This window comes from Equus caballus, chromosome 6 (genome assembly GCF_041296265.1).
Source record: "Equus caballus isolate H_3958 breed thoroughbred chromosome 6, TB-T2T, whole genome shotgun sequence".
NCBI classification, from domain to species: Eukaryota; Metazoa; Chordata; class Mammalia; order Perissodactyla; family Equidae; genus Equus; species Equus caballus.
The window spans coordinates 14,174,829-14,202,668 of NC_091689.1; the positions used below are offsets into that span (position 1 = coordinate 14,174,829).

The following is a 27,840-nucleotide window of genomic DNA, read 5'->3' on the forward strand; positions in this document are numbered from 1 at the left end:
TCTGTGAAAATAGGAAAGTCACAAGGGGAATCCAAGATGCTGAGAAAGAGCTATCACCTGGTTTTCATCATGAGACAATGAGATGACTAGTGTCCAGAAGGTATTGGGGCTAAAATGAAACAAAAGCATGAGGAAAGGACAGAACTGTGGGATCTGCCATGTGACCCAAGAGAGAAAAGATTGTGTAAGAAGCCACGAGAGTGCAGGTGTTCTGAGGGAGAAAGTGCAGAAGGAAAAGGCAAAACAAGAGATAAAGATAAAAGCAAAAAGAGCAAAAGGAGAAGAGAGGTGACACCATGAGTGTCATAGATGGAAAAGGGGAAGACGTTTTCTGGAAGAGAATAATGTAATTTCATTAAATGTAGAAGACGAGAATTGAGGTAAGGGTCACTACACACATATGTGTGCAAGTGCCTGTGTGTACAGGTGCGTGTGTGTCTGAGTGTGTGTGCATGTAGAGAAGATGAGAGGCAACATTCCTTAAAAGCACTTGGTATTTTCAGAACTTTCCGGGTAACTTTGATCCACCATTAGCCCATCTATTCCCCACTATCCTGGCTAGTAGGATATTTCATTTATTACTATTTCCTTATAATAAAGAAGCAGTAAAGTGAATGAAAACAGCACATTCTGAAATAGTTTTGACTTCTGAGTAGGTTGGAAAACAAATCTACTCAGCCGGGATCCTCCCACCTCAGCTTTTGCACCTGCTCAGCGCTGCTGGCTGGCGTTAATTACAGCAGCTTCTTTAGGGCCCAGCCTTGGCTGGCTCCCCGCAACACAGGGCACACTCTTGATAAATGACACCATGGCACTCTGCACTTCTCGTTTCTAATGCATTTCCTAATTTTCAGCAAACAATTTTAGGTTTAATGTCTGTCTTTCTGAGAAAACGTAAACTCTTTAAAACACGGATAATTGCCATCTTCTTTTCCCTCACTTAGCATCTAGTGCAGTGTTTTGTGTGGAGTAGGCTTTTGATAAATGTTTGTTGAAGGAACAAAAAACAAACAAGATCTTTAAGTTCTGCTGTCCACAAAGTAGATATCAATGTCCTTTCAAGTCCTGTTGGTTCCCCCAATAAATGTTTTTCTACCACCAATAATTGCACCGAGAAGCTCATCACAATTACATTTTCATAATCAAAAGCGTAATTTGTTGTTTAATATCTGTGTTCTCCAATAGACTGTGAGTTCCCTTAGGGCAAGCATGGGATTTTGGTCACCACACTGTCCCATCCCTGGCACACAGTAGGTATAAAATTAATAGATGCTGAATGTCGAGTAAAAGATTATATTTATTTTGTTCAAAAAGATATAAAACTTAAAGAATTAAACAAATTGATAAGGTCACACAGGTTGTGGAATCAAATTCAAAATCATCTCTAAGTCCAAAGCCTGTTTATTGTCTTTTATTTATTTTTGGGGAATGACACCAGAAACTCAGAGAAAAGGCAATTTGGTTTGTGGAAAAAGAGGCAATTACTACCCTTGAAGGTAATACTTTTAAAATGGAGGTGACACATTGTTTTATAGGTGGAAGCAGGGGTGGGAGAGGAAAGATTGTGTGTAAGGATCTGAGTGTGAATGGGCATAAATGTATCTTAGTCTGTGCATCTGTGAGGGATGGGGAAGGAATGACTGGAAGCCGGTTCGTAGAGGCTGAAGTTGGCCATGAAAAATTCATGTGTTGCAGACGTAGCAAAGCTTTTCTCTAAAGTGCAATTCATACAGAAATGGCATAAAGAAAGGGTTCCTACCCAGCGTGTGCAACACATTTTCTTTTCTTCCAGCAGAACTGGGCACATTCTGTCTCTGTGTCACTCTTAGTTACTTAGTGATGCAATATCATTGGAAGCTAGTTGTTTAATGAGTTTAATTTTTAAGTCTAATTTATAAAGAAAGGCTTTTTGGAAAGCACTTGTTCGTTTGCAATGCAAATATCAACTTTACTGAGCGACAGGTCTCTAATTTATAAGTTGGGACCACTTATCACTATCTCTGTAATTCTAAAGAGTATCTTTAGGATTAGAGATAATTTAAGTGTAGCCCAAACAATCTGGAAGATACTAGACACTCAAAAACTAACAGCTAGTATAAAATTTTGTGATAAAAGCACTTGATGTCAATTTTTCTTTTTATAACTCCTTTTCCTCTCCTTTATCAAATATCTTCAAATATATCTGAAAATCAACATCTTCTGTATACCATAAATTCTATGCTTCTTGGATGAAGGGAATTCTTTGCATGCCCAAATTCTAATCTCCAAAGCATCCCGTCAATGGCCTAGGCAGCCCATTTGGGCTCCTTAATAGAGGAAGAGTTAGGGGAATGCTTTTCAATTTTGAAAAATAATATTATTATGAAAGATTGCAAAAGTCTTGGGAAATAGGTATAAAATTTAAAGCAAAATGGAGGTAAATTAGAGAAATGTTACTTTGAAAATATGACGAAAGTTGTCACCATAAGCACAATGATACTGATTTCAAAATTAGAAAGAAAAAGAAAGAAAAGAAGGAGGGAGAGAGGGAGGAAGGAAAAATATTGGAGAGGATGGGAAAGACATTTTAGGATGTAGGACACCTATGGATCAAAGGTGAAAACGATGCCCCAAAGATAATCACGTCACTTGCTTTTTCCCCCAATGGGATGTTGTTGCTCCAATAATCACTCTATAGAAACTAACCCTAAATGGGGCAAAATGATGTGCAAGGGGACAAGGCTGTGCTTCCATGAGTTGTTCTTTATTCCCAGGAGCTGAGCTGCCAATAAAGCTCACTTTAGAGTCCATCCTTATGAAGTTGTTTCCTCAGCTGCCCATTCTTAGCAAACATCAGAGGTTTTGGAGGTGTTAGAAGAGCACGCAGCAAAACAAAAAGGAGTCTGAAAGCCTTTTCATCACTGCCAACGTTGCTCAGCTAATACTGTGTGTCTTTCCTCCTTGTTCACAGAACCGAAAGTAAGCTGCAAACTAGGCCGGTCTGCGTCCACATCAGGTGTGCCCCCGCCATCAGTTACTCCTCTCAGGCAAGCCAGTGACCTGCAACAGAGCCAGGTACCATCATCGTTAGCCAATCGTGATTGACTTCCTGTGATGCAACATGCCAAACGCTTCCCACCTCTGTCTGTCGTGTGTTGCTGTAGACAACTGTCGCATTGGCTTTTATTTTTCTCTGTGTGTATGGGATGGGGAATGAGTTGTGGCAGTCTGTGTTTTCATCCGAAAAGGAAAGTCTTTCTTCCCTGTGATTGGTGAAACTTTCTTTGCTGTTTGTTACCAAATCCTTTTTGTCTCTGGTTTCCATCATTCTGTAATATAAATGTAGTAAACTTGTACCATATGTATTGGCTTAGTGGTTGTTTTTTTAAATTCTTTCTCTCTTCCATGTTTTGTGTACTTTTATACTGTCTCTGAAAATTTATCAACATTTGATAAATTTATCTACTTTGTTTTATGTAGATTTCTTTTTAAATGTTTTGTCCACAACACTTGCACAGATGTTGTCAATGAATTTGTACATACCTTTTAGCTCTTATCCTATTATCTTGTAATATTTGTGGCAATTTTACTTTTATTTTTATTTAGCTTGGAGCATGATTGTAAGATACTGTGAAGATCGATGTGCTTATAAATATTCTGATACCAACTCATTTGGATTGATGACGGCAGCTAGTCTTCTTTCTTAGGTCATAAAAACAAATTGACCAACCAGATAATCTAGATGTTTACCAAAAACTGTAGATTAATAAGGCAATCTTTAATAAATGACTTTTCTCTCCTATACCAACAATATCAGAAATGTTCTCAGTAAGAGAATGTCATGTGTTCATGCATGGTAAATGAGATCTCTATTATCACTTGGAGAAAAGAGACAAGAAATAAAGGCATAAGCTAAAATATCATTTAATCCTTTACAGTACAGTATGTTGCTCTGATGTTCTTTTGGGTACATGATCATGTATGGGGAATTTAGTATGGGGAAAAATCACTACATGTAAATGTTCCATCTATAATTTATCCAAGAAGAATTCAATACATTGACTTAATTTGTGAAGCTTAATTGTTGTTACTGTTAAGTATTATGGATGTTAAATAGGATAATGTCATCCTGGAGTGGTTTCTCTCTGCTTCTCAGCTCTAACCTTTGCATTCATAAAACTCTTCTGAAATAGTAAATTGTGAAACTAGCGATGATACCACCATGGGAAATGTCCATTACTGATTAGCAAATTATGTATTCATCAATTATTTGAAATGTCAAGCTATTTTAAAAACATAACTAAGCAGAGTAATTGCATTCCTTCTAATGGGAGACATAGTGCTTTTTAGTACTTTGGCCTGGCTTAAATATGTGCAGGATTTGATTTATGAATATGTGAGAGTATCTACAAACACGACAGATGAGAGGCTTCTCTCGAGGCATCTCAAGTGTCATTTAGAATTTCTTGTGTCTTAATTTAAAATGTTAAATGCCTTCAAAACTAAATGTATCCAACTCAGACACTTTTTGGGTATAAAAGAAGTAGAAAGAATAAGACAGTGAATTAATGAATAAATAACACAATTAATCTCACTAAGATAAACAGCCATCTTAGTTGATGAAAGCTATTCCAAAAATATTAAACTTACCAATTTTTAAAGTTTGAAAAATTTAGGTACAGAGAAAAGTGAACTTTAGCCGGCAGGCAGAGGATTGCATTAATACCATCAATTTTCCAAGTCTGTGTACCTTGCTGTTACCTTATCCTCAGTATCAGAGGGAGGTTTTGTGCTCTTTATTTTGTTTTGCTTTTATCTTAATTATCTTTATATTAATTCATCCTAAGCCCCATCAACTCTCAGCGAAAGCAGGTTCCTGGAGTAAACTTCCAGAACAGAAACAAGATCCAATCCATGTGCCTTTGCATTATCGACTCTTTGCTCACCTGATGGGGTGCTCTTCATTCTTCAAAATACAGCAACATAAAACGCTCCTCACATTGCTTATATGCTGTTAGTTTCCTCTCGACCAGCAGAAATTCTGGCTCCCAGCCATATTGTAGATGGGCTGTCAGGGCTATGAGTTAGAAGATTGGCCTCTGAACCTCTCTTCTGTGGCTTGTGACTGGATTTAGTATTCACCTGTTCTTAGATCTTGGAGCTAAGATGGAAAATATGGCTCAGGAGAACTGTGCTCTGCACTCCTACGACTTAGCATTGAACTAAAGTCAGTGGGTACTGGTTGAATATCCTCTTCTCACCTAATTCCTAAGCTCTTGACTGAGATGTCTCTAAGTTATAGCCAGGATAACACAGCCCTTTGCTCAGTAACCCAAGGCAATGGCAAAAGACATTGAAACATGTTGACTCTAAGAGTGAACATTTATACACCAACTAGAATATGGGACAGCAAGCATTATCAAGCTAACAAACATTCACTCTGGTCACTTTTTAAGCCATGTTTCCAACACCAGGATTCTTGGTATTTATTAAAACTCAGAATGCGTAATTCAAGATGAATAGATTTCACTAGGAAATCATTGGAAAACCATGTGGTGTGTTTAAAACAAGTGAAAGTAATCCCTAAAATAATTCCAGTGGTGCTTAACTACTGAGGGATCTGGCTTTAGGAACGCTATGCCATTTCAGCCACATCATGGGACAGTACGGCTCATAGAAAAGGCACTGTGTTTTCTTTCAGATTGGTTATTCACATCTTCTCTCTTTTCAGTTCCCCCAGTCCTAGTTTTCCTCTTACCACTTCATGTCATGGTTGGAACTTTCTAAGAAGCGTTGCAGGAAGAGTAGATGGAAGTGCTTGACGTTGCTCCAGTGGGGATGCACAGAGATGGCCCAGAGTGACTGACTCTCATCCCCAGGAGCCTAGGCCAATAATGACTGACCCCCTGCAAAGAATCTACAGACAATAGTTGCTGACTGACCCACAGAGGAGCCTACAACCCATAGTGACTGCCCACCCTAGGCATTTGTGTATAAACAAAGGCGAACGCAACGTTTGCTTGGCTTTGCAATCTGTTTTGGCTTCAGGTAACTAAAGCAGACACAAGATTTTTAGAAATCTATAATCTCATCTGACTGTAACTTCAAAATGTGTAAGAGAAAATGAGAGGCTCAGGAAAGAAATTATGAGTTCTAAAGCACTTAGAGTTTTCTTCACAACAGATAATACTCTCTGAAACTCAGAGGGATGAAAAATAGATTTTTTTCTATCTTAATTCACTTCTAAATAAATAGGGTAGACATGGTGCAATTAGGGGAGAGGGACATTTGGAATTTTTTTTTGTGATGCAGCCACATATTTTGGCATTTGTCATAATGCAAGTCTTTGGAAATTAGACTGGATTTCTGTGCCTGCGATGAGAAAGCTACTTTGTTTTCTTAGTTACAAAAGTGAAACTGTACAGAAGTCCTATTTTGAACTTGGAGAATATGTCGCTTTCTCTTTTTTTCTTCTGTAGTAAAGTAGAAAGCCGTGTGCTCAGAAAAAAGAGGTGTGAGTGCTTTTATAGACAGCAGATGATGTTCATGTGTTTCCTCCGTCTCTGGCTGACAACAGGCCTACCCCTTCAGTGACCCACCTTCCCTTGGAGATGGAACTGTCTCTTGTCTTGCTACAACAGGTGATGGAATAGCAACTAATGCACCTGGCCAGGGGAAAGCCATGCTTTCCTTCCAGAATGGAGTAGCTAGGGTGTGTCTCTAAACAGAAGTGCCAACTCTCCTTGGAAAAATGTTCCCAAGAAATATTTATATTCATTTTTCTGAGAATGAAGGAGATGAGAGCCACTCCCTCCACTACATACATACACACTCACACTCACAATAACTTATGCACACTCAAACTCTCATATACACACACCTACATATATGTACTTGCTCACAATCACACTCACACACACTCACTCACTCATGAACACACACACTTCACATTTTTTGAATAATAGACCCCCATGTCAAATCCAGGAACCACAGAGCTATCAGCGATGTAAGTGTTGGCCTGAAACCTCACCTTCTCCCCAGGCTTGTTTATTGTTCTAAACTGGATTATCTTTGATTTGCGGAAATGGGAAGCCACCTGTAATTTCCTTTGGACATACATTTTGAAGTCTGACAGACCCAAATCTCTTTAGAAATCTAAACGTCACCTCCAAAGCCATTATCTCCTCTTCCATGGTCCCTATGTTCGAGAGCTGCCTCCTTACCACCCAGGACAGGCCTCGCCCAGGCTGGTCCCTTCTGTGTACTTACAAGCTGTTATCCAGGCAAACAAGCCCAGTTCCTTTCAACTTACCCCTTCAGGATTATTTCTCAGGTGTTTCTTTCTTTTGATGGCAACGCTCTGGACTCACTCCAAGCTCCTAATATCCCCCATCAGCTTGATGACCCCACTGGGGCGTAATGAGAGGCTGCCTGGGCTGCCTGCAGAGCAGAATGCGTTCTCTTTTTCTGTAGGCTCCACAGCTATGTCTGCACGCCAACATCTGGCTAGGCTTCTTAGGTAATAAAAGAACGTGTTAGAGTCCATAGCTTGATGCAAGGCCACAGTGTGTTTCTGGACATGCCTGGATGTCAAAATTGTTTTCTAGATACCTTAAAAGAAAAAAGAAGATACATCATCCAAAGATAAAGATTAGGGCTCAGTACAGAGGAAAGACTAAGACTTAGGACTTAGGAATAGGTGGATTCCGTGGCAAGGGCTCTGCCTCCCCCCAATGCCCAACACAGTGTGTGACACAGTGAGCTTTTACTGACTTACTAAATATCTCTCTCGATAAGTGTCTCTCTCCACATATCCTTGAAAAAATGTTTTTCTCACACAATCTAATTTTGTCCCTTTCCTTAGTCCTTAACCTCCAGAGCAGTGGGATGTTTTGATTTGTCCCACAGCCTCAGGAAGGAATTGCCTTAAAACTTTGACAAGACCACTGTTCTTCCTCAGGGTCTGTGTGAATTCTGGGCTTTCATTTAACTTTCCAGATAGTCAGGACCTTTGCACATAAAACTTGTAGGAGCCTGGAGAGCATGAGGAAGGCTAAAGACAAAGGGAGACTTGAGTGTATTAAGGTGAGTACTCAAACAACAACATCAAAAGGAATTCTCATCTCATCTACTCAGTTCCCGCCCACATCTCTGAATAATATAACCTTAAAGGATATGTCCTTATTTAATTTCACCTTCAATGCACAGGATCAAGTATAAAAACAAAAACAAATCTTAAGAACAGAGAAGCATCAATAGTACTTTCTCCTCAGAATTCTTGCACTACTATTAGCATGAGTATAGTTTCTTTGGTCAAGACTATATATGCTTTATTCCTGTCCTGTGTCCTGTAGACCAAGAACATTGTGTTATAAAGTTTCATCTGATCGGTTGTATGTACATTTTCAAGTGCTTTCCATCTAGGAGTGAAGGTTTGGTGGTAGAAGGGAGAAAACAGTGTTAGGAAGGGAAGGAACAGAATATGTGGTTGGGGAGCATGCACCCCATCTTAACGTGATGAAGGGGCCTCTTTTCTAACATCCCTTGCTCAAATGTTGAGCAAACTTTTATCTTTAAGCCTTTGTGATATTCCAGTTCCTCCTATCAGATCTGAGGGAATATTCTGCATTGCCTTTGTAACTTTACACACCTGATAGGATTGTACGCTCAAGATTACATCATATGATGGAAATGGAAGAAGAGCAGAATCAGAATGTACAGCCAAGCAGCAAAAGCTGAACTCACTTCATTAACACATAGCTTCCCACCACTACAGCGTCCTAGATGCTGCGCAATAGATTTTAAATGACTCCTATGGTTTGCTTCATTTGTTTGCATACAAGTTGACCTGACATATATTTCCAAATGTGTGAAAGCCCAATGGAAGGACTTGGAAAACCCCACTAAGTTTACAATGCAATGTCACCATCACGGTGGAGAAGGGTTTAACTTCAAATTGTAAAATAAAGTGCTATGTTAACAAAGACTATGTTACCAAAAAATTATAGTTATTTGTTGTAATAGTGATATTTACCAAAGAGATTGGCTCTAGCCCTGTGAAATATGGAATAAATTCATGTTACAAGTAGGAATGTCAGTGGTTATATTGATTTATTGCCATGTGTTATGGCATGGGTGCATTAAAATAATGGAAGTGCCCCCTGCAAAAAAAACAAAAACAAAAAAAGCATTATCCTATGTGTGCTCTCTATAGTCCTGTCCAATTGGTTTATAAAAATGTTAGCCTACAGTACCTTGTGGGACTCTTTATAGTGTTAAAGAAGAAATAATATTTTGTTATTACCTTTAAATACCAGTCAAATCCAGTAATACGTGTCATGAAATATTGGCATTATGTGATTTCCACTTTCATACAAAGAGTTCAGATGGCAGAAACTCAGATTACTTTTTGCAACTACAGTATTGGCTGAGAAATTTTGACATATTATTTAGGCATTGTGTGCTTATTAACTTTTGTATATTTCAAGTGACAGAATATTTGGAGTCACTTTTTAAAGGCCGGTAGTCTCGTGACCAGTCTCAATAACTCGATAACTCAATATTAAGTAGAATGAAACTAAACAAACCATCCCTTTGTCCTCATTCCAATCCCCCTCCCCAATAATCTTGCCATTTGCTCCCTTGGCGTAGCAGGCAGAGTGTAATAAACAAGAGGACGTTCTCTAAGAAGTCTTGCACCAATTGACAAATAGAGGTGTGGATGGGGCAATTGAACTCTGAGGGTGTCTGCCATCAGACTCTGTCATTGTCCCCAAAACATGCGTGTGTTCCTCTCCTCAGTATCAGAGCTGCTCCCTTAACCCATCATGGCTGCAGGTAGAATTGTGAAGTAGCTTAAGTATATACTCCGGCATCCTGTAAGGCCTGGAAGAGATAAGAAGTTCTTTAGGGTTCTTAGATGACGTTTGCATGATGGAAACCATATGCCACTTATCGTCATCTCTGATGTGCTTACTGCGTGCCCGGATGGTACTGAGAGTTTCCCTCACATCGTGGTAGACGTGCTCTCTGCAGTCCTACCCATGGGCACTGTTATTATCCCACATTACAACTCAGGAGACTAAAGTGAGGTTACATACGTTGTCCAAGTTTTGTACCTATTATTAAATGTCAGAGTCTATGATCTTATCTACTTAGCTGGACAGAAACCTGAGATTTAGAGGAGGTAAGAATTCTTTTCAAATCCTGGCTCCACCGGTTGGTAGGTGTGTAACCCCGAATACATTTGCTCAGCTTTTCAGAGTCTGTTTTCTTATCTGTAAAATGGGGCAGTATTATCTGCCTTGTCTAGTTGTTGCTATGGATTAATGAGATAACCTATGTATGCAGAGTCCTGGGCAGACATTACATGCTAGAAAAATAATTATTCTTTTTCTTTTCGCTTCTAGTGTCTCCTTCTTCCAAAAATTCGACTTTCCCTTTTGTTGGAAAATCCTAAGGAAGAGAGTCATTCTAGTCAGTGGTATTCTAAAGGGGGTGGGCACAGAGCGAATGGTTCCGTCTACCCCCATGTCACTGACCTTGACTAGAACTGCTAGCATGTGGTGATAATAGAAAACAGATTTTTAGTCAGTCTTATTACTGATTTTGAATTCTCCAGACAATGCCTCTCCTTATTGCCAGCATCTGAGACAGACTGGTTTCTCCCACCCCCTCCCTGATACACTTGATATGATTATATTCATTATTCCTTCCCCTCCAAAGGAAATTAGATGCTCCGTCATTTCCCATAGGATAGGGAGTCCATGTTGGGCATTTCTTCTTACCTTGTAGATCCCTCTTGCGGCTTGGAATCAAAGTGAGTAGAAATCGACTAAGGGTACCACTTCAGAAATGCCACCTGTCCCCTAATCCTACTTTTCTCTCCTATGTATGTTAAAGTGTGAATGACCATAATGAAAATGTTAAGGCTGCATAGGAAGCTGTTATCTGCTAGGGTCAGGACAAAAGATGCAGACACAACACGTTTATTGCCAACTCCAGCATTTACTAAAGCTTCCAATTACTAAAAGCTTCCAGCCCATAATTTCAATGCCTTTCTTTCTTATATGCCCAAGTACTTACCCACAAGCATGCCCATTATAATATTATATCCCATTATATTGATTTAACTTTTCTATGCCCATTATATTGATTTAGCTTGTTTTTGTTTTTCATTTTCCTTTTAATGAAGAAAATATTAAGGATAATGCATTATAAATGGTTATACAAACATGAGGCCCGAATTTTAACACCATTCAGTCTTGCCAAGTGAATGCCTACCAAATAATGCATTTGAGTTGACTCTGCTTAGTATTTCTTAAGCTAAATCGGAGTCAATGGAATATTATTTTTTAAAAAATCTTTTGGATCTTCATTTATTCCTCTTCAAATATGAAGAATGGTGTAGTTTACTAAATTAACAATAATACGAATGTGCCTGGGGACACGGAGCTGAAGATTTTAAATCCATTTACTGTCACATTAGCTTCTTCCGTGTGTTTTCAAGTAGATCTTTAAAGTTTCCAATTCCGTGTCAATTTTTATTAAAAACTTAGAAAATAGAGACTCTGGGCGGCAGTTGAAAAATATTTAACTTCTATGTTTATTCAAAATGTCTATAATTGAAAGAGAAGCTTTGATCCTCTATCTAGAGGACAAATTATGAATTTATAACTGGAGATCTTGTTTGAGTTGTACACAGATAGCTATTGAAGGGGCATTTAAGTTTTACAGCTTGATAACTTCAGTTGAGAGCTAAATCCCATGGTCGTGTTCTGCTGCCAGTGACTAACAGAAGTCCACGTCCTAGAAACTTTCCCCATAACTGGCTGAAGCTGTTGAAATGAACATCCAACTCTAGATAGGGCCGGCAACATAGCTTGGGGAAAGCAGCATAGCATTAAGGTGGACACATAGCGCCACCTAGTGTCTTAGGTGCTCTTTGCCATCTGTACTTGGGTTTTAAAAATAATCCAATCAAAACACAACTGATTGGTGACAGAGAAGATTATCCTGTTTGGGATAATAAGCAGAATGCTTATAGAAACCCAGGACAAACTCTTTTGATGATATTTGTTTTAAATCTTTTTCATTACTCTAATCTTGCTGTCTTGGATTGTCTAACTTTTAAATATACTTGTCTATACTTTTGGGACGGGGACCTCTAAGGGTTGTGCATTATTTATGAATAGATGCAACTATTTTCATTAGGACTGATGGCATCTTCTGTGAGTTGTAATTCCCTAAATCCAACCCGAGCCTCCAGGAGAGGAGATCTTTATCCCTACTTTGCAGACTGACAGTAGAGGAGCAGAGAAAGCTTGGCTGAATGGAAGAATTCCTTCTTGATTGCTTTTGCCGTTAACATGTTTGAAACATACGGCTTAGGATTCTTTTCTGAAAAGTCTCCCTAACTAGTGAGTAAATTTGCCTCCAACTTAAGGTACACGTGGATTGAGCATAAATGTTTACACTGTATTAATGTTGGCTCAGAGTTGCACTACACGACCCACAATAATAAAAACTTCCACAGTGGAAAGGCCTCACTCCAGATCTTTAGTTTCTCCACCCAGCTCACCTGCTGGACAAATCTTTGTTCTCTATTCTGTGCTGCCAGTAAACACTATCCTTCAGATTGAAAGCACCTCCCCCAAATAAAGCAGATTCCTAAAATGGCTTTCCTTGGGGGCTTATTGTATGCTTGGCACAGTGTTCAGAAGGTTCTGTTATCTCATTTTATTCTCACAGTGTATGTAGTAGGCAATATTTCCCCCATTTCGCTGATGAGAAGACTGAGGCTGGAGAGTTTCTTACCTGGTGAAGGTCTTAAGTGGCTATATGGACATGAGGTGTAAGCCCGGGTGCTACTATCTACTAAACTTTTGCTTTATTTTCTACTGGAAATAGCTGCCTCTCTGCATTTGTTCTCTTCATAAAACTCACCTTCCTTCACTTTCATTCATCTATTTATTTAATCATTCTTTAATTTCCCAGGTCTTGCCTTTTAACTTTTCTAGATTAAAAGCTACATAGCCGAGGGTAAAATTCAACTAAGACTTCAACTGAAAAGGTGCCATGGAAGAGCAGGCTCTCCCAGGGTGACATGGGGCTGGGAATGTAACTCCTGGAAGGAAGCCAGGCATCACTCAGTGGTTGTATCATTCTCTTGTGGACCGTGGACTGGGGTTGTGAGAAATCAGCCGTGCTGGTGTATGTGTGTGTGTATGTGCGTGTCCATGAGAACATGAACACTTGAGTGCACAAACTCTTTCCACATTCTGAAAAGAAAATACACCCCTCACAAACAGGCACACATAAACACCAGCTTCTAGAGAATGGGCAAAATTTAACCAACAGCACACAGAAGACAAATAATGTATTCACAGAGATGTATCTGGCTCTGGGCTTCCACAGCAATCCCATGAACAGACACTTTAAAGGGGCGAGAAAACAAGCATCCTGTCACCTCAAAGCCTTTGTTTCCTCAAGTAAATGCCGCATTAGAGCTGGTTAATCATCCCTGGTTGTCAGCTGTTTTGACAGGGATGGTATTTGGAATGTTGCATTTAATGACTTAGTTCCCAGAAAATGAGGAAGTTATTTGAAGGACCAAAAGGTGTCAAGAGTAATCTTACCCAACCCAGTCAACTTTGCATATGAAAGGGCTGGAGGCTTTGCAGGAGAAGGCAACAGAGCCAAAGTCACTTGTCATTCAGGATACAACCTAGGAAGGAACCCAATCTGTGCTGTCACTTGTCTGATATAAACCTAAATAATGAAACAAGGGACCTTTGGAGAAGTCTTACATTGGAAGCCCTTACACCCAATGGTTGCTTTCCCTGGGCCTCATGGAATTGCTAGATATTTTGATTTCTGCACCTGCATCCATATGAAATGAGATAATGAATATGAAAGCACATTTTAAACAAGAATGTTTAAATGTAAATGCTTATTTTCAGATATTTATTTATTCAACACATGGGCTCTTTTTTATTTAACATTTTGTTTGAGCAAAGAGGTGCAAGGCATTATGTCTTGCCTCTAAGAATCCATGGTGCACTGGGGGAAGCAAGACAAGCCACAGGACGGGAGAGCAGAAGAGAGGGCCGTACTGCCACTCCAGCAGCTTCAGGGTATGGCTTCTCTCGGATCCAAACGTGTCTTGCAAGATGACCATGGGGTTTTATGATAGAGTCAATGTCTCTTACCCTTTTCCCCACCTCAAACTTGTCTCTAGTCTCCCCCTCTCTCCCCAGATCCATCCTCCATACCAGCAGGCGAGTGATCATGTGTTGAATCCTTCATGTAAATTCTGTAAATCTGTCCATTGCCTACAGGATGGAAGATAAACTGTTTTGCATGGATTTCAAGGCCTCTGTCATCTGGCCGTGGCCTTCCTGTTCAGCTTCATTATCCAACATCCTATCTACACACCTCATGCCCGTCCACATACCTCTCTGATTCTTCCTCACTTTCAGATGCCTCGGGGATACCTCCAAGATTTTCCTAATACATAGCTTCTTCTTGGAACACCCTCTCTAGTCCTGGGCTCCTGGTAAACTATTACTCATCCTTCAAGTCTGGGATCAAGTGTGTTCTCCCCAACAGTGAGGCTGTCCCAACCCTCCCAAAGATATCTATCTTCTCCATCTCTCCCTTGAACTTTGTACTTACAGTCCATAACCATAAATAACCTTATTTTTGTAGTTAAAAGGGAATATTATCTGAGGGATGTGATCCTCTATTCTGTTATCCAGGAAAGCAGTCTGGGGAAAGGTCGGCTTAGATAAATTTCTTTGTTATCAGAGTTTTTAATTTGTAGAAGTGCATTGGAAATTGCAAAGAGGAAGATATGCTATGCCATGTTTTTCAAATACATTTGACTGCAGAACTCCTTTTTCATTTTTCCAAGGAGCATCTCTTTTGACCTCAAAGATGCAGCCTATAATTGTTTGCATTAGGTTGCAGGCTCTTTGAGAGCTGGGATGTTTATTTTCACCTTGGAACTCTCTAGTTGCCCTACTTAATCTTGAATAAATAAATCAATTAATGCTGAAGGTGGAAACAGAGAAGCATCTCATTGTAAAACGGGTATAATTTGCAGAAGCATTTGGGTTCCTGATAGGTGGCTCTTTACTAGTCGTCACATATGCCCACCATAGCTAGTTAAGTTAATTAACTAGTTTTACCTGCTGATGGAGGATGCGAGACAAGTGTTAACAAAGAAGACTGAAATGCAAATGGCATTGAGAGAGGTAACACAAGGGCTGCAATTCGCAGTGAAAGGGAAATCTCTATTAAATGCACTCCTAAAAAGTGACTTTTTAAAAAAGCAGCTTTATTAACAGACGGAGAAAGTGTGTATCATCGGGACCACTTTAGAAAGATAAACTTTAACGATGCAAGTATATGGTTAGAACAGAACATAAATTGGGAACAGAGCAAATTAAGACCTTTACAGTCCCTAATAGAAGTGATGATGAAGCCCTCTCCCTATAGTTAAATAGAAAATTTCATCTTTTAAAATAATGCAAAAACTTACATAACATGTATACTTCTGTCACCAACCACAATGTGTATTCGTCAATTTAGATTCTGATATGTGGGTTTTTTTCTTTTTTTCCCCATACTACTAAGCTGTTCTCCAATATCTGCTGGGTATCCTACAATTTAACTCAGTTCTGACCCTATCTACCTGGAGATAGCACCAGATCCCACAGGTTAAGGGCTCAGTCCCACAAGACTGCTCCCACTTCAGATGCCAGTCGAAAGTCCAGGTTATCACCTGTGCTTCTGACCAACCGACTACACTCAGAGATTCCCATGACCCCCTCCTTGGGTTCAATTAATTTGCTAGAGCAGCTCACAGAACTCAGAGAAACATTTTACTTACTAGATCACTGGTTTGTTATAAAAGGATATAACTGAGGAACAGCCAGATGGAAGAGATGCACAGGGCAAAGTAAGGGGAAAGGGCTGGAGCATCCATGCTCCCTGGGTTCTCCACTCTCCCTGATTCTCCACATATTCACCACCCCTGAAGCTCTCGGAACCCAGTCCTTTGGGTTTTCATGGAGGCTTCATTACACAGCCATGATTCATTACACAGTCATCATTGGCCACTGACCATTGAACTCAAGCTCCAGCCCCTCCCCGGAGGTCAGGGGAGAGACGGAAAGTTCCAACCCTCTAATCACATGGTTGTCTCCACTGGCAGCCAGCGCCCCCTCCTTAGGTGCTTTCCAAAAGTTACTTCATTAACATAAAAGATATCTTTATTGTTCTCATCATAGGAAATTCCAAGGGTTTTAGGAGCTCCCTGCCAGGAATTGGGGGGGGGGGGGGGGGAGACCAAATACATATTTCTTATGAATCACAGTATCACAGTCTTTATATATTCTAATTAACTTCATTTAAGTTTTCTCTTTACAAAATTTTGCATAAGGTTGTTGAAGCTGAACTCTTCTCCTTTCTGTCTGACTCTCTCTCTTTTTTTGTATTGCTTTGCCCCAGATTTGCTGGGCAGGTGCCTTAAACACAGGAGAACTCATCCCTTGGCTGACCCAGCACCTGTGTTGCACCCACAGAATTTCTAAAACTACTCCTGCAGGCAAATTTGAATACAAGGGTAAAAAGTTCAAAATTTAAAAAGATGTGAAAACTCTCAGTGACAAAGAGCTATTTGCTACTATCATGTATTTAATTAAAAGGAAATCTACCTTCATGCTATACTGTCTTAAAATGGGTCATACAAGGGGGACCGTTTAAACACAACTTCTTAACTGTGTAAGGAACTGTGTGCGAGCATTTGCTAAAGCTGCCAGAAGAGGGCAGCGCCTCATCTCTCCCCACCTACTTGAAAAGTAAGGCTGGATCCTGGAGGTCCCAGCAGGAGAGAGACATTTCAATATTCATCCTGGAGATGGAAAGAAGTGAGGTGGAGGAGTGAGGCCAAGGGGCTGGTCTGGAGCAGAACACATCATGTCTTTTCTTCCCTCCTCATCCTGTCCATCATTTTCCCCTCCCTTCTAGCCACTCCCAGGGGCAATGGGTGGAGTGGCTGGACCTGGGACAACAGGATTCACTGGAGGATATTGTTAGATGCAAACTTTCTAACAGAGGTCTGATAACCTTCATGCCACAGCTCTGCAAACAGCTCTGCAAACTGTCATCTGAGGTCTGGGCAAAGAGATAATGTGGGTAAAATTAATTTTGGGGCCATTTTACCTTCTCCTTCTTTTTCCAAAACCTTCATGCTCAAAAATCGCCTACCTCACACAAAATTATCCAGTCTCTCTGTCCTGTGCCCCCTATTTAGCCTTGCATCTCTTGCACCAACAACCAAATACTGATAACATATATAACTGTCATTATTAATCACTAACATGTGTAACTGTCATTGACACTTTGCAGTAATTAGCATTAGCACTTTAGGGTTTGCAGGTTGCTTTCATACATTCACTCAACAAACACTCATTGTCCACTTGATGAGCACCTCATATTCTGATAGATGCCCCATGGTTGATACAAACTCCTTATGTTCAAAGGAATTTCACACACACGCACACATTTGCAATTAGTGTAATTAAGAGGAGAATGCACAGAAGAGAGATTAACTCTGTGAGTTTGAAGGTGGTCAAGCGTGATTTTCCTGAAGAGGAAGTGAAATTTGACCCATGTTTTAATAAAAGAGGGTGGAAGGCCATTACAGACAGAGATAAGAAGATTTGCAGCAGAGCAGGGAGTCTGAAAGGGTCCAATGTGGACAAAGATGCAGGCACTTCAGCATTACAGTAGTAGCAACAAATGTTGAGGTGGGAAAAAATTGGAGGAAAAATTATAAGAGGATGAAGAGCAAATGGTAACGTTCCTGGAGAGTTAGGTACCATAAACATGATCCTTATTATTATTCTTATTTTACAAACAGGGAAAGTGACCCACCTACAATATTCGGTAGAAGTTTGCTGAGGGCTGTTTCTTTATAATTCAAACTCTGATCACCTGAGATCATCTAACTGACGCCTCAGGTAAAGGTGGGGATGGCTGTAGATGGGAGCCCTGTCCTGGACAATTACTATTACAATTGTCCAATTAAAGACAATTGACAATTAAAGAAGAAATTGTTAACTGAATCTTCAACTGGTAGAATATCTAAGAACATTCATTTGTCTGTTTCGCATCTTTTTATTTTGAAAATTTCCCAGTGACAGAAAAGTAGGGAAGCTAGCACACCTGTATACTTTTAAACACACACACACGCACACACATTTTAATCATAACACTTCATCTTTAAATATTTAAACTTGTATCTTGTAAGACCAAGGACATTCTTTTAAACAATCACACTTAAAAACCAGTCAAGGAAATTATAATGATTCAATATTATGGTCTTACATAAAGCCCACTTTCAAATCTTTGCAAGTGCCCCAATGCTATGCCCTTCCCCCAACCAGGATCCAATCAAGGATCATATATTACATTTATTTCTCATAGTTCATTTTCTAAATCTCCTATCATCATGACTGTTTCTCAGCCTCATTGATTTTTCAAGATACGGAAATTTCCAGTGTCCAGAACCGTTTGGGGTTTTTTTCAGAGTAACCCTCAGTTCTGATGTGTCTGATTGTTTCTCTGTGATTAGGTTTGAGTTGAGTGTCACATGGCCCATGATGCCAGTTTGCTTCCTTACTGGGAAGGTGATGTCCGGTCACCTCGAAAGGCTGTTTCTCCACTCTGAATGCTCTGTGAACCAGGAGGGAGGGACCATGGGGGCTCTCTTAGAGTTTGGCCATCACAGGATCAAATCAACTGATTAAAGATATTATTTTGCTTGTATTTTCTTTAAAAAAAGAACAAAGTCAATTTTTGTTTGGTCAATTTCTAAATACATTTGACTTAACATTTTCTCCTGTGACCATCACAGCAGTCCTGCAAATCATAATTGTTACTCTGCGTCTGATGAGAAACAAGAGGTCAGATGAAGTCTCAGGTGCACACAGTTAGCAATGGCAGATCTGGGACTTGAACCTCTTATCACTCTTCGTGCCGTGTTCTTTCCTGCAATCCTGAGCTGCAATCCGGTGTTATTTTAGAGTGAATTCCTGCTGCAAATTTTTTATACCGTTCATCCCCACTAGAGGGAGGAAATGATCTTCTAAGTTAATGTAGCTGCATTCATTTGGACTAGAAATCTTTTGACAGTCACCAAATTCAGCACTGGGCAATGATTACATGTGAATGAATAAAGAAAAAAAAACCAGCCATTGTGTCCCAACTTGTGTCCCCCCTTTTTTGTTTGCCAATTTTAGATTAAAATAGATTGCATATGGGTTAACTACAGACATTGTAGAATACGATTAAGGACAAGCATAAATATCAACAAACTACAAATGAGTATATGGCCCATATTTAATTTATAATGATGTTTTAGGCAAGAATATGCAATTGGCTGTTCCTTTACGATAGGTCTTGTCTACCTGCAATCATGGAACATACTACATGCACTCATGGAATGGGTAATTATTGCTAGTAGTTTCCATGAATCTGTCTTTTCCTTTTTAAAGAAAAGATGCAAAGTCATTATAGAATGCAAAATTGGCATTTATTATATTGTGTTGTTTTAAAATCGAAGACCCCCCAAATAAGTCTGTGCATATTTCATCTTTACCTACCACAAAGAAGACATCATTCTGTTTAATTCATCCTTTAAAAACTCACTTCTATGGAAAAATATAAGGCAAAGCTAATCTTTACACCAATTGGATTCTAGAAACAGATGTTATCTAGAGATATAACTAGAAGTCTACATTCTTAATTACCCAAATTAACAATAATAATAAAATAGCAATCGTTTACTGAAAAAAAGAGAAAAAAGAAACACAGTCCTCTATACCAACTTTCTGAAAACAAGTAAACAGAATTACTGGACAGACCTCACTTTGTTCTATAATTTGAAAATCATTAGGAAATGCTGAAGTGAATAACAAAAAAAGAAATCACAACTTCATTAATATTTAAAGTGTTAAGCGGGAAAAGTGTAAAGTAGCCTTCGGTTCAGTAATAGAAAAAGTATAATTATGCTCGACTTTAAAGAGAAGAAAAGAGAAAGATGAAAATTTAATTTCAGTTCTATCCCATCGTCAGATGATGTGCAAAGGGTGAAAAAGTTAAAACAATAGATACTGTTATTCAAATATCTCTCGGGGGTTAAAACCAGTTTGGGCATCACCCCCGAGAAGAGCTGAGGTTGGTGTAAAGGGGACGGGGTCAGAGGGCACAGTGATTCACCTTACAGGAAGGCAAGCTGAAGTTTCTGGAAATGAAGATCTTTGCTTTGCACAATCTGGTGCATTAAAACCCACCCTCTCCTCTTAGCAGTGGACCTGGTATTTTCGGATCCTACTCTGGAAGGATTTGTAGATAAACCACGATGAGTTCCTCTGACCAAATCCATTTCATACACTTTTGCTATGGTCCCCTCTCCACGGCCTTAACGATGTATACAGACGTCAAGGAATAAAGGATAGAGACCATCTGTTTCTCATCTCAACCAAAGAGGCAGGTTTAACTAGAGGAAATGGGTGCCTGCTGTGGTTTAAAGTATTTTTATTAGACCTGAGAGTAAAATCCTGGAATGTTTTACCAGGAGAGAGGTCATGGAATCTTCCTTCTGGAGACCTTAAAACCACAGCAGATTCCCAAATTGGTGAGATGATGCTACAGTGGCTCTGCCTGAAGGTAAGGGAGGGGATTCGCATGAGTCTTTAGGCCTTTATAAATACACTTCTACAGGAAGTTTTTTAGAAGACCCTTATAAAATAATGGTTTTAATTATAGTTTGTATCCCCGTCTATTGCCACAGCGGGGTGCTGTTGACTTAGTTTATCTTCTTCCTCGGAAAATGCTTTCAGTATTTTGCCTAAAAAATCCTACTATAGGTTTTGGCAATCATTTTGGGAGCGTGAAATAGTGATTCAAATGTTTTTCATATATTTTGGAATGATAGAGATTAGGATTAAAATCAGCTTTTCTAAAGTTTATTTGGACAGTTTCTTTCTTTAGAAAAATAAACATAATTCTTGGATTATTACTATGAATCAGTAGCAAACTACGTTTTTTCCAGGCAGTGACAGGAGATATGGGCACCTGTGGATCAAATTCATGTCTCATGCAAGGGTCATGTAAACTATTTGGTAATGGAATTCTGCTTCCGATAAGCAATTCTTAGAAGGCAGGCTAGTCAGAAAGCTCAGTCTCCTGTGAGAAATGAGATGTGGTGGAACGAGAACAGTTTGGGACGACGGTAGAATTACCTCCTCTCCGGTCTTCCTTGGCAGGGCGGATGTACAGGTGAAAGGGGTCTTTAGCCATCTCTGCACTCACTACCGATAGTCCTCGGTTCCCCTTTTATGTTGCCCATAATGACAAAGCAGGGGCTCTGTTACTGAACTGAAGCTCACCAATTTGCTGTGTGGTGAACCGTGGACCCGTTCAAAGCTGAAAAAGTCAGGTGAAGCCACAAAGCTTAGGGTTTTAATTTTCCTGAACTGGTCCGGTAGAATTGCAGTAACTAGTTTTCTGTTCTGAGGGCTGCTGCGTAGACAGAAGCAAAAGTAAAATGAAAAACGTCCATTTCTCCTAGCAAGACTGATGAGGAGATCCCCGTCTTGAAGAGTGTAAATGGCAGAGAGTTTGGGGTTTTGAATGTGTATTAGGAAGTGGTGTGTGGATTGGGGCCTTTAAAGAGCATTCTGACATGTCATGGTAAAAGGTGCTATATTTTCTGGTGTTTGCAAATGAAATACTTTGTAAAGGTAACGGAAAAACAGTCTGCGAGTTTATTAGCATCTCTCAGAAGAGTTGACTATCCCTTTATCTAGAAGCTTTGGTAGGGCGTGGGGAGGGTTAGTGTGTTTGCAATAATTGCCGAGAAATATCAGTGTTTACCTTTGCCCCTTGGGGCTGTTACTGGTGAGCATGCGCAAGCAGCCATGGCTCATGGTGCTAGAGTGATGCTTGGCGGAACCAGAGACGAGCAAAGTGAATTAGCACAGGATGCAGGATGGAAAGCTGCCCTCAGTCCAGAAGCACCATCCTATGGCCATGACCCCTGACCTGTCATTGTTCTGTTAATTTTTCTTCCTTTTTTATTTGTGACTAGGAAGCCCCTCCATATCTGCCGTTAGCCAGTTGGAAAGTGGAACACATGTTGCATCGAATACATATCTCAAATCTGATCTCCCGGGAGCAAAATGTTGAGAGAGAACCAGAGGTTATATTTGGTCCCAGTGGGAGGGTCGTGAAGATTTGTTGATGTTCACCAAGGGCCCGGAGGTCACCAGGCTTCAGGGAACTCGAACAAGGGGTATAATCTGGAAGTTATATTTCTAACAACATATTGATCTTAGATAAGTCATGTTTTAGCGAAGTGAGGGGCAAAACCTCAGTCTTATGTGTTAACTGGGGAGAAGTGATGAGATTCTTAATTTCTATAGTAAAAATGAATGATTATCCATTACTACCATCTCAGATCATTTGACAAGATATGCTTTTTTCACAGCCCAAATAGATTACATTAGTGATTTTTCGTAAGTCATTGTTTACTAAGGGTGAAAGTGTTTAAACTGCTTTTCTCAAAACAGAGCAAATTAATAGCTTCCATCTTTGGAAGCCAAGTTCTTTCAGACCATTTTCTAAAGTTTCATGGGAAAGGGGAAACCTTTCTTTCACTTTGTAGCAGTTTATTAAAGAGAGTAAAAATAAAAATAAAGACCATTTGTTTCTTTCCTGAATATTGTGTGTGTGTGTGTATATATATATATATATATATATATTTTTTTTTTTTTTTTTTGAGGAAGGTTAGCCCTGAGTTAACATCTGCAGCCAATCCTCCTCTTTTTGCTAAGGAAGACTGGCCCTGAGCTAACATCTGTGCCCATCTTCCTCTATTTTATATGTGGGACGCCTGCTACAGCATGGCTTGATAAGTGGTGCCTAGGCTCACATCTGGGATCCAAACTGATTAACCCCGAGCCACTGAAGTGGAGTGCATGAACTTAACTGCTACGCTGCCGGGCTGGGCCGTAATATTGCATATTTTTGAATTATATGATAAGGTGTGAGTTATAAGCTTGGGGTGCTCAGAGGAGTTCCATTTGGAATTTACTAATTTCTGAACATAACATGGTGAGATGGGATGTAAATATGCAGATGTGCAGAATCACTGGGTTTAATCCCAGCTCAAGTATCCCCTTGCTGAGTTCCATGGACAAATTATTGAACCTCTCTGACTCAGGTGCCTTATCTGAGAAATGGTAGAAATTAAGATGAGCTGTAATTACAGTCTTAAAGAGTATAGGATAATGGTAATTTATGATGAAATGGACTTGGCAACATCATTGGTTTGTCATTGTTGCTCAATCCTCAAAGGACAATGAATAAATTATTTTATTCCTATCCCAGTAAGAAAAAGATATTATGTATATTGCATGAGAAACTTGACAAGTTACATTCAAGGAAAAATGTAGCTTAACAATTATGGATGCCATTACGGTTGCTTTTGGAAGCATGTTCTCATTTGTGAGGAATGATTTTAAAAAGCTAGTATTTTATTTCAGAAAAAAAGGTAGAAAAGAAAATATTAATGACACTGTAAAATTTGAAATCATGGTCCTAGAAAAAAAACTAATGAGTGAGATGTTTTGCATTAATTCTAATATATATGATACAGGGAGTGCCTTGGTATTTTAAAAAATTTTGTCTAGAATGTTCATTAGAGTGTTTGATACTTATATTGAATTAAAATAATTCAATTTACTGTCTAATGTAACTTAAACCACTATTTAAATATTGCAAACACATTGGTAAGACAGTTTCATCTTCAGAGTGGAGTTTCTAATGGTTTTAATTTCTTTTACAAATCTATTTTATTATTGACTTTTTCTTCTAATTTACAAGAATCCTTTGGCATGTAGAAAGATGGCTGTTGTAGAATTAACTGGCTTAAAACTTTTTGCCCTCCACCAGCTCTGGAACCCCAGTTTCCTCATCTGTAATATACAGATGTTCACCACTGTTTTAGTAAATGTTGGTCCATGAGGACCTGAGATGAAAAGACGTATAAAGCAGCTAACACTGTATTTAACATACGGGAATGTCCTGACATTCTCCCTTGTCGTTTGTGCCCCTCCCACATATTCAATGAGTGAATTCATCAGTGCCGCCTCACATGAGCTCCCATGCTTCGAGTCAGAATGTCAAGGAAAACCTCTCAAAGCTGTTTTTATGTTATTTGACAAAAGAAATCTCTCCTTTGTTAACCAAAGATATCTCTGACAGACAGTAAAACGTTGCTCAAATTTAGAAGCGTGGAAAAAGTTCTAGTTCTCTAAGAGCCTGAGTTATAAGAGAGTGCCAGTACAGTACAAGAGTGTAGAGTTGATCCTGGGGGTGAGTGCACATAGCAAAGGGTTACAATTCATCTGTAAAGTAAATTCTGTCCTACTATGAATGCCAAATATGGCGCTTCTCCCTGCATTATTCCAGTGGCAATAATTTGCATTTTTCTAGAGTTTTAGTGCTCAATTTTCTCAAGAGGTTCAATTTTTTGAATTTGAGGAATTTTATGGTAAACATAAATCTTTAGATGACCGAGATAGCATCTTATATTTATATAACTTTATTATGATATTATATATTTTATTGACTCTACATAATCAAGTTGTAATAAAGATGAGTATTCCTGTTTTATAAAGTGGAGAGCTGAGGCAGTTCATAATTCCCCAATGTCCCCCCCCAATGTAATTCTGTTCCCTGAAAACTGCAAATGGACTGTGAAAAGGCTAGGATTTGTTTTGTAATTCTGAACACACACATTTGTTAAAAAAAATGTACATACAGAGTTCATCTCATTGCTTATATTGCTTGGCATTACCATAATTAGATATATATCCATCCATAGAAGTCTTTCTAAAGATAGGATGTAAATTGTGAGAAAATACCATTCTCGGCCATTCCATGGTCTATCTGGAAATAGCCACTTAAAAAAATTAGATAGAAGGCAAGTTGTCCAATTGCAATATAATTCCTTTCATTTTGTATACTTTTTTACATTTGCCATTGTGTATTAGGTGAGTAACAGAGCTGCTGTGACAGACACAAGCTCAACTTTTTTCCTTAAAATAATTTCTTAGTCACACAAATGCAACTTGCGTGTTGCTGGTTCATAGCTGCTCCCATTGTTGTATAGACCTGAGCTCCTCCCAACCTGTCATTTCTCAGAACATCTGAAGCTTCTGCTGAAGTCGCCGTCTCAGGCAGACAGGTGGGAGGTGGGGGAAAAGAGAAAGCATCATGCATGAAAGATTTTGGTCTGTCTGTCCTGAGAGAGACACACAAAATTCAGTTACAAGGCCTTGTGTAACTGCAAGGGCATAGGTGCTCAGTAAATGATTATCCTAGAGAGAAATGCATAAATTGTGATAGCAATGATGGTGCAAAAGCAGAAAGAAATGTTCCTTGAAGTGTCTAACATCCTTGGACTTGCTGACAGCTTCCTGCACTCAGAGAGAAGCTGCAGAGCTTGGTGGATTCCGGAGTTAGACCTGGCTCTTGCTTTCCTAGGAGATGTGTTGGGAAGTGATTTGACCTTTCTGAGTCTCAGTTATTTAATCTGTGAAATTATAAGAGAAAGAAAATGAAGACTTATTGGTCACAAGCTATTTTCCAGGAACAGTGATCGAGACATAATATGAAATATTTATGGTCTCATTGCATTCACACAACTACCCCAAGAAAAGCCACATAGTGTAAGACTTAAAAGTGGGGACTGTGGAATGAGTTCACCTGAGTTCAGATTCCAGTTCCACCCACTTATTTGCTCAGTGACTTCAGGCGTGTTTCTTACTCAATGAGCCTGAGTTGTTCATCTATAAAATGGGCATCATACTATCAACCTTTTAAGACTGGTGCAAGGTGTAGATAAGTTAGCCTATGCAAAGCATTTGGAAGCGTACCCAGCGCATCATATGTAGTCAATATATGTTAATCGTTGTTAATATGGGTTTTTAGCACCCCAGTTGCCATTAGTCCTGCAGAGAAGCATTTCCTCTTCCTCGTTATTCTTTGGACCCTTGTTGAGAGGAAACCATCCAGTCATGGAAGTTATGGTCTTGAGCTTGAGCACTCTTCTTTCTGAACCAATTTAGAAAATTTACATGTATATTAGAAAAGGTTTATTAAATATCTGTCTTGAGGAAGATATTACAAGAAAAATAAAATTATTAAAAAATACAGGCTCTTATTATTTCCTGCCGTGGTCTTGAATATAGCTATGAGAAATTGTAAGGTTTGTCGCGAGTAATGTGTGAATTATCCTACTAGAATGTAGCAAAAGCATTTAGAATTATCTTTATGTTGGCAGGTGTGGAGAGCCATGGGAAAAGCAGTTGAAATGGGGAAGAAGAAATGAAAGTAATAGTAGGATTTTTCTACCTCAGTTTCACATGACCCCTTCTGGCAGCTACAAACTGCTATGCACAACACCTGTATCCTCCTGCTTCTCGCCTGTCTTTCTGATTTTCATTTTTTCCCCCCACTTGTGTTTCATTTCTGAGTGGTTTATAGGTCTGAATCTTGGTAATAACTGGGGGAAAGAAAGTTTGTACTTATGGTTTTTATAGAATCATGGACTTTTGAAGTTGTGTTGGTTACTTCTTCATGCTCTTACAAACTGGGCCCAGAACAACATATCAAAGAGGATTCTTCATATTTTCAAAAGTAATAGGCCTGTCACATCTTTGGACATCTACTAGTCTCAATTGAGAGAAATCATCTTTCAATTTGAATTTAAGATTGGTGTGAACTGCCACAAGCTGGAGAGAGTCCGGAGTTCTTACAAGGGAGTTGTAGGCAATGAGGTCATGAAAGCAGATGTGGCTAGAAGGTCCATATATTTCAGTGACAACTTGAGTTATGTAGACATGATGCTCTTGACAACGGGAGCCCTTTGACATTTCTAGGCAGATCAATGACATGATGAAAGCAGTTCTCTGGGTACAAAAGTCTTGCAGTAGGAATCGTTACTCCCTCCTTCTGCTCTTCCTGTCACTGTTCCCAGCGTTATCCCTCTGTTGGCTCTCTTTCCTCTGAAGCACCCGACTGAAAGGCATCCCATTATGATGGGAGATGCTGTAATGACTTGTGAACTAGGTTAGCCTCATATGGCAGAGGCACAGGGACAATCCTCGAATAATTTCCAGCAAGGACTTTATTGCTTTAAACCTTAGATTTGATTCCACTGCTGAGCATAAGCTGGTCCTTATGGATAGAGGAGAATGCTGTTGTGGCCCATAGGTGATTTTTTGAAAGGTAGTTGCTGGGAGGGCCTAGGATGGCAGAGCCATTTTCTAGGCTCTAGCCATTTTAATAACTTCGATCACTTTCAGGGTGAAAGAGTGTATGTTTTTCACAAGTCTAGAAGCTTTGTGAGCGTTGATTTAGAAAGGACATTTTTCAGCTAGCTGGCTTCCTCAACGGTTAAAACTTTAATTACAATTTAATAAAAAATGCCTTCCAGTTTTCAAACTTGAGCAAACTATATCAAATTGCCCTCATGAGAAGGGGGTTAGCAGCAAATAAGAGCCTTTAATTCTAGAAATTAGATTGCATGACTTTCAATTTGACACTCGAATGGAAGACCTTGTTTGGTTTTTCTGTGGAGCACACCTTACACAGGGCGTGTCTCTCCCAGCCACACTTAGATAAGCCCACGGCACCTCATTTTAGCTGCTCTGAAGGATGTCTCTTGGACGGTAAGTAAACAGCATGAAGGAGAGAAGAGGGTGAGATGGATGATAAAAA

At 39.4% G+C, this 27,840-nt stretch overlaps 1 protein-coding gene across 9 annotated transcripts in view; it reads left to right on the forward strand.

The window, feature by feature from the left end:
• Positions 1 to 27,840, forward strand: part of NYAP2 (neuronal tyrosine-phosphorylated phosphoinositide-3-kinase adaptor 2) — a 257,163-nt gene that overhangs the window by 208,151 nt on the left and 21,172 nt on the right. For 6 of the 9 annotated variants that reach the window (XM_023642441.2, XM_070269342.1, XM_001915660.4 and 3 more), the window contains one exon: positions 2,951 to 3,054. In XM_023642441.2, coding sequence (XP_023498209.1) covers positions 2,951 to 3,054 — 104 coding nt within the window. Of the gene's footprint in view, positions 1 to 2,950; positions 3,345 to 3,585; positions 9,072 to 27,840 lie in introns of those variants that run through there. The other 3 variants (XM_070269344.1, XM_070269346.1, XM_070269345.1) reach the window with 2 other exon arrangements.